The sequence below is a fragment of the Accipiter gentilis genome, chromosome 11 (genome assembly GCF_929443795.1).
Source record: "Accipiter gentilis chromosome 11, bAccGen1.1, whole genome shotgun sequence".
Taxonomy (NCBI): domain Eukaryota; kingdom Metazoa; phylum Chordata; class Aves; order Accipitriformes; family Accipitridae; genus Astur; species Astur gentilis.
This window is the reverse complement of record NC_064890.1, coordinates 1,162,866-1,175,740: the sequence shown is the minus strand read 5'-3', so window position 1 is coordinate 1,175,740 and position 12,875 is coordinate 1,162,866. Positions and strand designations below refer to the sequence as shown.

Sequence of the window (12,875 nt, the reverse complement as noted above, 5' to 3'; positions counted from 1 at the left end):
GACAGGCAGGCAGCTGAGGACGGAGGACAGGGGCGACCGCAGCGCCCAGCAGCGAGGGCCAGAGTTGGTGCCAGCTTACCGTTGACTGGCTTCTGGTGCATGGAGTCGACGAAGTGCCGGGGGTTTTCGATTGTGTACTTGAGATCCCGGATGGTGTGAGAGCCCGTCCCCTCACTCCACATCCCCTTCTTGGCACTCTTGGCCTGCTCCTCCAGCTCCGCCAGCCTGCTCTGCTCGGGGCTGCAAGGACAGGACGAGTCGGGATAAGGACAGGACAAGTCGGGATGAGGACAGGCCCCGGGCAGGCAGGACGCTGCCAGTTCCTGCATGTTCCATCACCAGGAACATCCATCTTCCAGGCACTTCTCTGGATGCTTTAGTGAGATTTGATCACTTGCATCTAGAAAAGGCACTGCCTGGGTGAGCTGGTGAGCGATGCTTCGTGCTGCTGACAGCAACACACAGTAAATCAAATTAAGTTTCTCCGGCACCGCAGCACAGAGGCTGCGCCACCGATGTCCAAATACCCGCCGCTGGAAGCACCATCTCTGATAGATTGGGGAGGTTTAGCCCAGGCAACCCTTTCAGAGGCTGCTTTTGCGCACTGCGATGAAAAGGCAGCCCCGAGGAGACGGGGCAGCAGCAGCCCCAATTCCCTGAGCGGCAAAGCATGCTTTGGGAAAGGAGGGACGGCAAACCCAGGTACGCAGCTTGCGTGTCGTACCAAACCACGGACCGTCCCCGGTCCTGCACACGCCGGCAACCGCCAAAGGCAGAGCGCAGCAGCAGCAGCCCCCTCCCAGCGCCAACAGCCAGCCCTGCCATGTGCCGTCATAACTCATTAAATAAATTTGGCGATATTTGCGTTTTAGCATTCTTCAGCTCAGAGCAAAGCTGCAACCTGATGAATCCCAAATGCACTGCAGAAGCACCCAACTCAAGTAGCTGATGAGTGAGTGGCTCAGAGTCACCTCACGCACCCATTAATTAATGCAACCCTTTGAATTAGGAGAGCAAACGTGGAGCAGCGATGCACTCTAGGCGATATTTAATTGCAGGAAGCTCAGCCCTGTGCTAACTGTGCTGCACCAGCCCCATCATGCTGGTGATGGAGCTCACAGCAGCGGCATTGCCCAGCCAGGGGGGCTGCATGTCCAGGTCCTGCACCGTCATCGCGGGGCTCAGGGCGACCGGCTTCACCAGGTGTCCTGCCCACTGGGTGCGCTTGCGGGAGGGGGTTGAAGCAGCAGACCCCCACAAGCCTGAAGCCACCAGAAGGTCCCTGTGGAGCTGCCCGGGTACCCCCAGCACAAGCAGCGGACAACAGCACCCAACCTGCACCCCGATTTCCTTCCCTCCAGCATAACAGGCCAGAAGCTCCTGAAAAGTCCTGGGCAGCTGCATTGCCACGCAACCGTCCTCCGATGGGATCAGCGGCACGGCTGCAGCCGACGTGCCCCTGCAGTGGAGCCAGGCGAGGGGGATTTGGTGGGGAAGGCTGGCTGGAAACCAGGGATGAACACAGAGGAACCGAGCCACGGCTGCTCACGACCAGCCCTGTGCAGGCTCACGGTCCCCCTTCAGCGCAAGCCCCAGCAGGGTCCCAGGGGGACATTTCCAACGGGAAGCAGGAGAAAATCAGTGCAAAAACCCCAGCAGACTGGCAGGCAGAGGCTTTCCTCCTTCATTCCACCTCCGCAGCTCAAGAGCGATGCAGGAGGTGCAGAATCAGGACAGGGCGGTGAGAGCTGACTCCAGCTGAACCCCAATTCATCCTACCAACACCGCCGGTCCTCGCCAGGCTCCACCACCGGTGCTGCACCCACTCTCCCAGCAGCTCCTCGCCCCCAGCCCCAGCAGCCCCGCAAGCAGGTGGCTTCTGCAGGTCCTCCAGCACGGGCGCAGCGGCTTTCACACCTCTCCCAGGCATCACTGCCCTGCAGCGGTCCCTGACCGTGCCAAAGCAGAGCCGCTGACCTCTGCCGAGGGCATCCAGAGCCCACCAGCACCAGGCATAGAGCACGTTCCCCAAGGGCTCGGGACAGCGACCGTGTCCCCAGGCAGGCAGCAGGCAGGACCCGCTGGCACTTGAGGCTTCAGCACTGACAAGCCTGGGTATAAAATAACCAATCCACGCCCTTGGCAATGCACACTCTCTTTACTCAACATACCTGTTTACAGGCTGCACTACCGAAAACACTGGGTGGAAAGCATCCAAGTGTGCCAGGAACAGTTTTAGGAAGCGACACGGGCAAGCTTCCAGCCCAGCAGGCGCGGGGATGGAAATAGCGTCCGACTGGTATTTATAGCAGTGCCACAAAAGCAACTCGCACCCCTGGAACAGGATAGCGGGTGCCCGGGGCCATGCGGGGGGGTGCCAGCACACCGCAGTCAAGGCCAGGCTTCTCCCTTGCTCTGGGATGTGACAGGGCTGGGGCAAAGCATTGGCATCAGCTCCAATGGTACTGGCACAGGCAACGCACCACCCGGACACGGGACGAGGGGCAGGAACATCACATCGCCTCTCTAGCATGAATTAAAGCACCTCGACTCCACGCTACTTTCCAGCAACCAAGAGCTGGAAGATTTTCTGCTCTGCAGCCCAGGGCCACAGCTCTGGTCCTTCAGCATCCAGGGCAAGGAGACACCCGGTTCCCCCTCCCCAGCCCCTCACCACTCCAACCCTCAAGACAAGGGGTCACCGTGCTGGGACACGATGCCTGTGAAACCTGGGCACTGCAGAGAGCCCTGGAGCGGGGGCGGGTGGCCGGCCAAAGCTGAGGAACCCAAAGGCTCCATGCCCGGGTAAATAACAGCAGAGAACCGGCGCGGCCGCTCAGCACGGGCTCACCGGGGCAGCGCAGGAACGCAGCCGCATACGTACTTGTTGGCTCGGATCCCTTCCCGGCGGGAAGCCAGCCCTTCGGCCACGAGGGACTCGGCAATGTTCTCGCCGCTCGTGTCTGCAGAGAGAGGAGAAGAGGAGTCAGCGAGACGAGCCACCAGCACGCGGGGCAGCCCAGAGGCACACAGACCTCGGTCCTGGAAAGCACTCGCAAGATGATTCCAGCGAACCAGTGACGGAGCAACCCGGGAGCGAAAGGCTCCCATCACTAGCCCAGTGTCCCAGCAGCACATGGGCTGCAAGATGCGTTGAGCAGAGGAGCACAGGGCTCTCCTGGGGACGGCATTTCCCCCGGATCAGAGCTAAGCAAGTGGGAAGGTGGCACATTGCAACGACGCACCACTGGGCTGCAAGGCTTGCTGTCACCCAGGACCGTCTCCGTGGGAAGGGGATGTCCCCAGCACCCAGGGGAGGCAGGCAATACCCTCCCAGCACCAAAGGGGCTCTCTGGATTTCCAACGAAGGCTGCGCTGCCAGCACGACCTGCAACGGGCACCTCCACACAAGGCACCCTTCCTCCGCAGAAAAATGGGGGTTTCACGGCTACCAGGAGCCAGAGCTCCCAGGGAGGCAGGGGACAAATGCCAGTCCCGGGGCGGGGGGGGGGGGGGGGGGAAATCCCAGGCCTGGGAGAGCAGATAAACAGGAAGATTTGGGCAGAATCCCCGAGGAGAAACCCCTGACTGCCCACCCAGAAGGGAGGGTGCAGGGTTGCACAGCCCCAAGCAGCAGCAGGGGGTGGCTGGGGAGGGGGTGTAGGACACTGCCTGGACCCCCACCCTTCCCCAGCACCTTCGCTCTGGCTCAGCCACCACTGGCGAGCGATGGCAAGCGACCACCCCTCAAAGCGCCCACCGCTCCAAAGCCCAGAGCCGCAGACAGCTGCTGCATCACTGCCAGGGAAACTGTCGCAGCGTTTCCATATTAATAGTATTTAAACCCTGACAAACTTCATCAGGAAACATTTTATGCTTCATTTCTCACCTCCACGGTGTGACAGGCTGGGATTTAACAATAAGGACGACACCTACGTGGGAGGCACAGCACAAGAGCCCTTAACATGACAGACAACAAGGCTGCAGATGACTGAAAGGGAGCACTCCACCGATCACAGTGTCGCCAAACAACAAAACCCCTTTCAAGGTTTATTTGTTGCTGACTGCGACGTCAGGACCTGCCAGGCTTCCTGCTGAAGGATGGCCCAAAACTATGATCCCCACCTCTGCAGGAGGGGATCCCCATCCCAAAGGGCTTCCCAGTTCTCCAGGCCACGAGCAAAACTGGAAGCTCAGGAATGAGCACGGAGCTAACTTCGATATCCAGTTACTCATGGTCTCAGGGACAGGCTCATCCTGGCAGCACGTAGGACCCTGCTCCCCTTTCTTGCAGCCTGGTGACTGTGGGGGTGTCTCATTCCCACACTGGAGGAGGACCCCCGTAGGAGATGCAGGAGACGCTGGCTGGAGCGCGCCGGGATGCAGCGGCAGTGGGAAGCCAGCCCTGGGTCACCCTCGCAGCAGTGACAAGGTGCTGGTGGGAAGGGGCTCCAGGCAGGGGTATTGCCCACCTCGGGCCACGCTGGCCCTGGCCACGTCCAGCTGAGCCTGAAAACCTCCAAAGAGAGAGCTCCAGCCCTCCCGTGGAGCTGCACGGCCACAAATCCACCCGCTGATCCTCTGCAGTGGCGAACCGGGAGCCATCAGCGATGCCGGGCTTTCTGGCCGTGCAGCGGAGCGGATGGCCGGCAATCTTCATCCTGCCCAGGCAAAGGCACCGGCAACTCCCGCTGCAGACCCAGAGGGAGCACATTCCCCCTCATCACGGGCCACCTCCTTTCTCCCCGGGCCTCCACGCAGACCCTACTCGCTCCATTCGTGCCACGCTGCCTCGGGATGAGCCCCGTCTGTGGCGGTGAGCAAGTCCCGGCCGCTTGCTGTTCGAGCCAACCTCCCGCTTCCACCACAGGAAAGGCTCCGAGTGCCGCGGCGATGCCGGGGAGCGTATTTGGAGACAAGGACTGCCTCACGGCACCCGCTCACCCTCTCACCTTCCCCTTCTTGAAACCCGAGGGCACGGGAAGTCCAACCAGGAGCTAAGCCCAGCAGAGCAGAGCGGTCCAGAAGCCGGCAGCAGGATGCGGCCACCTCTAAGCCACTTTCACCGTTACTCTCACCAGACCAGGCGATGGCTGAGGGCTAACCGTGGGGAGCAAGAGCCCAAAAACTCATCCACCAGCACGGCTGGAACCAAAAATCGGCCAGGGCTATTGGCAGAGGGGACGCAGCACCCAACAGAGTGCAGTCCAGAGTCAGGCTCACCACAAAAGGGGACTTAACCGGAGCCAAAGCCCACCTGCACCAGCACCAAAAAAGCTGCCTGCCCCAAGCTACTCTGAGCCCCAGAGTGCTGCCTGCAGGCATCGCACGCCATTTGGGCTGAGCGGCTAGGCCAGGTTTTGCTCCTGGCGCTCCGCCGCATCCTCAGGGGCCACAGGTAAGCCGATTCCTTTTGGGAGACTTCGATCAGCCAGAGATAAGAGATTTATAATGACAAAAAGGATGGCAAGGGGTAACCTGTGGGAATTCGCCTAATGCCATGGCTTGCATCCACGTGCTGTGGTGCATCAACCAGCAGCTGCAGCTCCAGAGAGCGCAGCCGTGCTCCGGCTCTGCACAACCCCACAGGCGGCCAGGATCGCTGCCGGCCATCACTCCCCTCCAAAAGCTGGAGCTCCACGGAAAACCGGACATGCATCCTTCTGCCGCCAACGCCACATCCCAACCCACCCTCTCAGACAGTAGCTCCGGCTGCGAGCGCCGCGCGCTCCGCAAACCTCGCCGCGCGCTCCCTGCCAGCTCTTCAGGTGCCCGACGGAGCCCTTTGCACTCACCTTTGCCCAGGTACACCATCCCGTACTCCCGGCCCTGCGGGGTCTTGTACTCCACGGTAAAGCAGACCTCCTTCCCGATCAGCTTCTTCCGCAGGAACTCGCGAGCCGGGAACCCCCAGGGCTGGAGAGAACGAAGTCGAGGTGAGAGGACGGGTCAAACATGGCTGGGAAAGCCCAGCTCCCCACCCCGGGGGACTCGCGCTCTCCTCCACACGTGCTGCATTAGCCCAGGACCGCACTGGAGGCTGTTTGCAGCCCACGAGCTTGCAGAGGAATCGACCCGGTTACTCTGCAGGAGAAACACCTCCACTCTTCCTCTCTGTCCTCCCAAAAGGGGTCACGGTTGGTTTTCCAGCCGGCCTCGTGCTCCCCAAGCACAGCCGGGCCCATCCGTCTGAGCCCAGGAAAGCTCCTGGGGCAGAAGGAGCAGGGCTGGAGCTGGGTGACGCAGGGGGCTGGACCAGCCCCAGCTCCCAGGGACACGGCGGGGGCTCCTCCGGCTCCTGCCCGTGGCGAAGGAGCAGAGCGGGACCGGCCGCAGCGGCCGGGAGAAGCGGGCTCTCGCATCCCCCCCCCGGCACCTCTCTGCACCGAGGCAGGAACGCACCGGAGCCCCGGCGAGCTCAGCCCCACTCCACCGCAGCGGGTGGGTGGGGAACGCGGTCCGGAGGAGAGAACATGACGTGCTCATAAACAATTAGCAAACCTGACAGGCATAATTTTTTAAAAGAGTGACATTTAAAGGCTGAAGCAGTGTTTGGAAGGCAAACTCCCCAAGGAGAGCAATTAGCTGCCAGCGCTCTGCGCCACCCCCGGGGCTGGGAGGATGGGTGGCCGCGGCTGGGCTCCCTCCGACAGAAACCCGCTGCTCCCAACCGCTGCCGGCACAGGCAGCCCTGCCTGCACCAAAGCAATGCCCCCGTTGCCTCCTGTGCCCCCCGGGCAGGTAAAGCCCCGCAGAGGAAGCCTGGAGGGACCACCGGCTTCCCCTGGTCCCGCAGACCCTGCCCAGCCATGCCTGGTCCTCAGCAGCAGACGATGCCTGCCCCGTCCTGACCACATTTGTGACCGTAACAGGGTAAGGAAGAAGAAATCCGCCCCAAAATCCACACTGCGGGGCTGGAGCAGGGAAAGGATCCCTTAAAGGATGACTGAAGAGACTGTTTCATCCTGTACCAACGCTGGCAAGGAGGGAGCCGTCTGAGCCCCATGGGACGGCAGCAGCAGGTCTGGGAACGGGCAACGTCCCTTGCAGTGGGTGGGCCGAGGGTGCTGTGGTCTGCAGAGCTGGGCCAGCAGCCTGGAGACCCCCCCACACACACACACCCCCCATCCAGCTCAACCCGTGACCCTTGGGACAGGGGGGGTGCTGCACGGCACTGCTCGTGGGAGGCACCCACCTCGTCCGGGGTGTCCTTGGCATCCGGCTGGCCCGCGGCGGCACGGCGGGCGAGGTTCCCGGCACGGATGTTGCTGAGGTTGATCTGGCGCTCGGGGGGCGGCCCGCCTCGGGGCTGCCCGCGGACGATGATGGCACAGCCCGACAGCACCTGCGGGGAGGCAGAGGGGTTACGGGGGTCCTCCGGCCCCAGCGGCAGCAGCCGGCAAAGGAGAGCAAGGAAGGAAAGAAGGGACGGAGCTGAGCACACAGGCAGGTGATGCTGTGCGGACAGACAGACTTCCAGGGATGGATCCTGCCCCAGGTAGGACATGGGAAACTCAGCACCACAGGGCACGGTTTGTCACGGGCACAGGTTTTCTGCTCGGGGATGCAGGACGGTGCCAAGCTCCGCACCCTGCGCCTTCACAGCGGTACCTGCCAAAGATCCCATCCCATCCCCTCCTCCAGAGCCCAGCACAACTGAACACGTGCCTGCAGCCAGCCGGCCCAGAGGGATGCCGCTCTCGGCACGAGGGCTTTAACCACCTGGGCTGCTCGGCACGGCCTCGGCGAGGCTTGCAGGAGCGTTGGGCGAGGACCACGCTCAGAACGGATGCTTTTACCTACCGTGATGCCAAGACCTTTACCGGGGGATCTGACCCGCTGGGAGTGAAGGGGCCACGGGCACCGGCGACGGGCTGGCCGCACGCACCCTGCGCCCATGGGCGGTAACCTCAGCCAAGCAACTGCATCGAGGTTGGAAAAATAAACCCATATGGAAAAAACTGCTGGGAGAATCCCCAGAAAGGAGGAAGACCCAAACTGGACCTCTCCTTCTCGTACCCAACTCAATTCCAGTAACCGGCATCACCCCACCCTGCAACCCCCCCCCAGGTTTCTCAATGGCTCTGTCCCCATACAAGACCCCAAGCCACCCACCCGCCAGCCACGGCGTCGGCAGGGCCAGCTCCGGCCGCCAAGCCAGGCTCCCGGCCAGGCAGAGCGAGCGTGCCGAGGATCACCCTGTTCCCGTTTTAATCGGCATCGGCTCCCTGCAGGCGGGATTGATGTTGCCGAAGTGCTCGCAGAAAACCTCCGGGTTGGATTTCAGCATGCGCCCTGGCTTGCTGCCCACCCAAAATCCCCACGGATGCTCACGGCACGTCCCAAAGCCAGAGGACTCGTACCCTGTTACAGAAGCCGGCCCGGCCCAGCGCCAGGGACACCGGCTCACACCAAGCCTCACCGAAACAAGCCCCACTGAAACAAGCCCTGTCACACCAACCCCGAGGGTCTGGTCGTACCACAGCATCACGCCTGTTGCCCCACGCCACCTCTCGCGCACCCGTGCCCACAGCAGAGACCGGTACGCTGCTCGAGCTGCTGGGAATCGAGCTTCAAATTAAGCCTGAGCTGCACATAGAGCAAACCTCTGGCAAAGGCTCAGTGCTTGATACTTAAGGACTTAGAGGTTTCATCGCTGTAATTAACCTTAATCTTTAATTTATAGGGCATGGGGAAACAAGTCAGATGCTGCAACTGTTTTATCCAATTACCAGTACAAACCCTGGATCCCAGGAAGGGGACAGGTTCATTAGCGGAGCTGGTCTGTGCTCCGTGGGTCCACGGGGTGCTTTAGGGTGGGCATGCCACCCCCAGCACCGGACCACGCCGTGCCCCCGTCCCTGCCCATGGAGCAGCCACACACACCTTTACGGGCAGCAGCTTTTGGCCGGGCTCCGACAGCAATGGGACTGGGAGACCATGCCACCGCCCGAGCTTCACCCCCGCCAAAGCAGCCTGCCAGCCCAAGCCGTGCTCCTCCTTTTTGGCAAAAATCAGCCCAGGCACCTCGTCAGAGAAAGCTGGGCTTAAACCAGGCTTAAACCAGGCTGCAAAAGCTGTAGTTAGTGCAGGCTGAGCCGAGAGAGCGATGGACATGCCAAGGCCAGGGCACAGCACAGGGACACGACCCAGATGGACCCGGTTCCCACCGCAGAGGCAACCCCCACGTGTGGGAGAGGACGGCACCGGGGTCCTGCCGGCACAGCCGTTGGCCAGACTGTCACATCCAGAGCTGCAGCTGCGGGGCACAAAGGGTTAAAAGCCATCGCAGGAATGGGAAGGATGGTGAGAGGTGAAGGCAGGCTCCCCAGGCGCTGGCAAGGAGAGGGGCAGCCCCCAGCTTTACCTGGGGACTCACCAACGCAGGGTCCCAGCTCAGCCCCAAGCCGGGGGCCCCCGTGCCACGCTGCGCCGCACCTCTCCGCTGGGACTCCGCGTCCTCCCCCAGCTCCTCAAGCCCCCCAAAAGGAAGGAGCCCGCTGCCGCCCCATCCCACCCCACGGGGCAGAACCTCTGCCGGGCTCGCGGTGCCTCTTCCAGGCGGGGCGGAGGGGGGGCCCTGACCCCCATTGCCTCGCTGCTCCCCCATCCTGCTCTGCTGTGCCAGGACAAGCCCCCTCTCTGCTCCCACACCCCACGGTCCCGCTGCAATTTCACAGGAAACATGCATCGGGAAAGTGCAGCAAAAAAACCCCCAAACTTCCAAGTTCAAAAAGTTGTGATGGGAACCGCAGCGCAGCAGGTGGCCGGCACCACTCTGGCTGGCCCCGGCAACTCCTGGCTCCGCGGCACCACCACGAAGCAGAGCAGCGACAGCAGAGAGCCGGGGACCCCCCCACACACCTCTCCAGGGTGCCTCCTGGGCAGGGATTTTGGGCTGCCTGCCCCGGGAAGGGAAGGGGGACCATGGGCCACACTCCCGGCACCAGCACCCACCCCCCCCAGCCATGGCGGGGGTGCGGGTGGCCCCCAGGAGCCGGTGCCCACCGTGCATGGCTGCCTCACGGCCAGCAGACATCAACCGTCCCGTCCAAAATCACGCTACGGATCTGTGTCCCCACGGACGGAGATGGGACAGCACGAGCAGCCAGGTGAGGTTTTTTTCCCTGAGCATCCCGAAAATTGGCTCATTGGGCACGAGACAGCACAGGGTGGCAGGAATGGTTCCCCACACCACTGGCGACCTAAAGTAGCATCCCCAAACCCGTCCCCACCGCCGTAACGGGCTCTGGCACGATGTGGTGCCCCGAGCAAAGGTCTCGTTCGGAAGGCAGCGGGTCACCTGCAACCTCAAGAAAAAAAACTGTATTTGGGCACAAGAAAAACCAGCGTTCGGGCAACAGGGTGACAAGGCACGGTGACAAGCGGCCCACGGGCTCAAGGGCAGGAGCCGGGACAGCGCTGGCACGCGAGCCCGGCTCGACGCCGACACGTGGAGAAGGGGGGGTCGGATCCAACCAAGCCGGTTGCCGCAAGCGGCACGGCCGGTGACAGCAGCCACCGGGGTGGGGTGGCCAAATCCTCACCGGGGTGCGGGGGGGGACACGCGGCAGGTGACGGGGTGATGCAAACAGGCACCGGGAGGGAACACGGGGACCCGATCCCAGCGGCCGCTGCCGGACCCCGACCTTCGCCCTCCAGGTCTCCGCTGCCGGCACACGTGGGGATCCGACACGGCTGGAGCGGGGGGGGGGGGCGTCGGGGACCCCGTCCCGCCGCTCCTTCCCGTGGGGGGACTCCGGCAGCGGCGTGGGAAGAAGAGGAGGGAGAGGAGCAGGTGGGGGACCCCGCGGGACGCCCCAGCCGGCGGTGGGGTGTCCCCACGGAAGACGGGGTGCCACGAGGCTGCCGCCCACGCCGCCGGGGGGTATCCTGAGTTTCCTCGGGACCGCGGGGGCTTCGGGGCCGGTAGCGGAGCGGGACCACCGGCTCCCGGTCAGCCCCGGCAGATACCGGGGGAACCGAAAGCTCTTCCTGCCCCATCCCGACAGCGGGGGTCGACAGCCGGGGCGGCGGGGCCCTACGGCCACCGGGACAGCCTCGCCCCCCGGTCCCGGGGGGGAATGCAGCGAGGGGTCCCCGGGCCGCTGCGGGGGATGGACGGGCAGTAGCTGCTGCGGAGCAGGCACCGGGGACCGAGCACCGGAGGTGGGGGGGGAAACCAGGGCCGGTCCGGAGCGTCGGGCGGGCAGTACGGGGAAGGGGCCCGGGGGCACCGGAAGGCGTGGGGGAGGCCGGGGCCCGGGGACAGATAGAGCGCGAAGCTCCGGGAAGGGAGACGGCGAGCGGAAGGGGGGGGTCCCGGGCACCGTAGGGAGCTGCATGGGGGGTGGGGGTGCCGGTTAACCGGGAGGGAAGGGGGGGGATCCCGGGTACCGGAGGGGTCTGCGGCAGAGCCCTTACCATCTTGACGATGCCGCGCTGGACGGCGAGGGGCGGCGCGGAGCCGCCCTGCCCGGGGGGGGCCGCGGAGGCCATGGCGGGGCGGGGGCGGCGGACGGGGCGATCGCGGAGGGAGCGGACGGGGCCCGGTGCGAGCGCGGAAGGGAGCCGAGGGGCGGGGCGGCGGCGGGAGGTAAAGGGGAGGGGGGGGAAGTGTGTGGAGGCGGGGGCTTCCCGCCGCCCCGCCCCCCCGCCCGGCCGACGGCCAACGGGAGGCCGGCCCCGCCGTCCGCCCCGCCCCCTCCCCGCCGCTCGCCGGCCAATGGCGCCGCGGCAGCGGCCCGAGAGGCCGCCGCGGGGGGTGACGTCACGGGAGGCCCCGCCCCTCCTCGTCCCTCCCCTCCGCCCCGCGGAGAGAGGGGAGCGGGATGGAGGAGGGGAGGCGGGACTTCCGGGGCACGCGGCGCCAGGGACACGTCGGCAAAGGGCCGCCCGGGCTCCCACGTGGCCTCCCGCCGCGCCGGGGGCGGGGCCGGGCGGGGTCACGCCCCCTTTGCGTCACCGCCCCACCCCTCTCCCTCCGCGTCCGTGCAGCGCCGAGCACCGGCGGCACCGGCGGGACCCGTCAGCCCCCCATCCCCCCCCCATCCCCCCCCGGCCCCGGGCAGGGAGAAAGGGGTCCCGGGGGGGCTCCCCCACCCCGGCTCCCCCAGCACCGCCGGCCGCGCTCCCGAGCAGCGGTTTTGGGGAGAAAAGGGGAGGAGAAGGGGGGACACCCCCCCCGCCCCCCCCTCCCTGCTCGGCCGCTGCCGCAGGGGTGATTCTGGCCGGTGTCGGGGTGGGCAGCGGCACGGCGGGTCCTCGCTGCCCCGTGGGTCGGCCCCGAGGGCACCCCCCACCCCTCCCGCTCGGCTGCCCCACGGAGAAACCCCCCCACCCCACCCCACCCCCCGCCTACCCGGGGCTGCTGGGGGGGTCACCGGCACCGGGAGGCGAGGTCCGTCTCTCCCCGTGGCCTCGACCGCTCGAGGTCAGCCGTCATCATCGTCGTGTGGTGGCAGCGGGGACTTGCAGTCTGGATGCGGCGCTGGGGTGTCCTCCGGCACGGTGCGGCCGCCCGTCTCCATGGGGGGGCTGTGGGTACAAACCTCGCATCTTCGGGTGACCCCAAATCCCCCCGCAAACCCAGCCTGGAGCAGAAGGACCGGGGGAGCGAGCGCAGGGCTGGGACGTGGGGTCACTCCCGCTCGGGTGCGGCATCCAAGCCGGCGGCTCCAGCAAGTGACCGGCCAGCCGGTGGTTCATGCACGGGCAAGGACTCTGCCCCGCTTAGGAGGCGATTCGGGGATGCCCCTGGTGCTTACCCGGCCGGAGACGCCGTCCGTGGCTGTCCCGTTCCCCAGCAGCCCCTCTGCCCTCAGCACGCCCTTCAGTAGCAGCCCTGCGGCGTGCCCCTCGCCGCGGTGCCGGGG

The 12,875-nt window shown here is 65.0% G+C and overlaps 1 protein-coding gene across 1 annotated transcript in view; it reads right to left on the bottom strand.

The window, feature by feature from the left end:
- SND1 (staphylococcal nuclease and tudor domain containing 1) overlaps positions 1-11,579 on the bottom strand; it is a 127,842-nt gene extending 116,263 nt beyond the window's left edge. Inside the window, exons 1-5 of the mRNA XM_049813984.1 lie at positions 11,425-11,579; positions 7,196-7,345; positions 5,796-5,916; positions 2,885-2,963; positions 80-240 (exon numbers count right to left, since the gene is read on the bottom strand). Of these exons, the coding sequence (XP_049669941.1) occupies positions 80-240; positions 2,885-2,963; positions 5,796-5,916; positions 7,196-7,345; positions 11,425-11,499 (586 nt within the window). The 5' untranslated portion in view covers positions 11,500-11,579. The remainder of the gene's footprint in view (positions 1-79; positions 241-2,884; positions 2,964-5,795; positions 5,917-7,195; positions 7,346-11,424) is intronic.
- Positions 11,580-12,875: the final 1,296 nt, after the last annotated feature.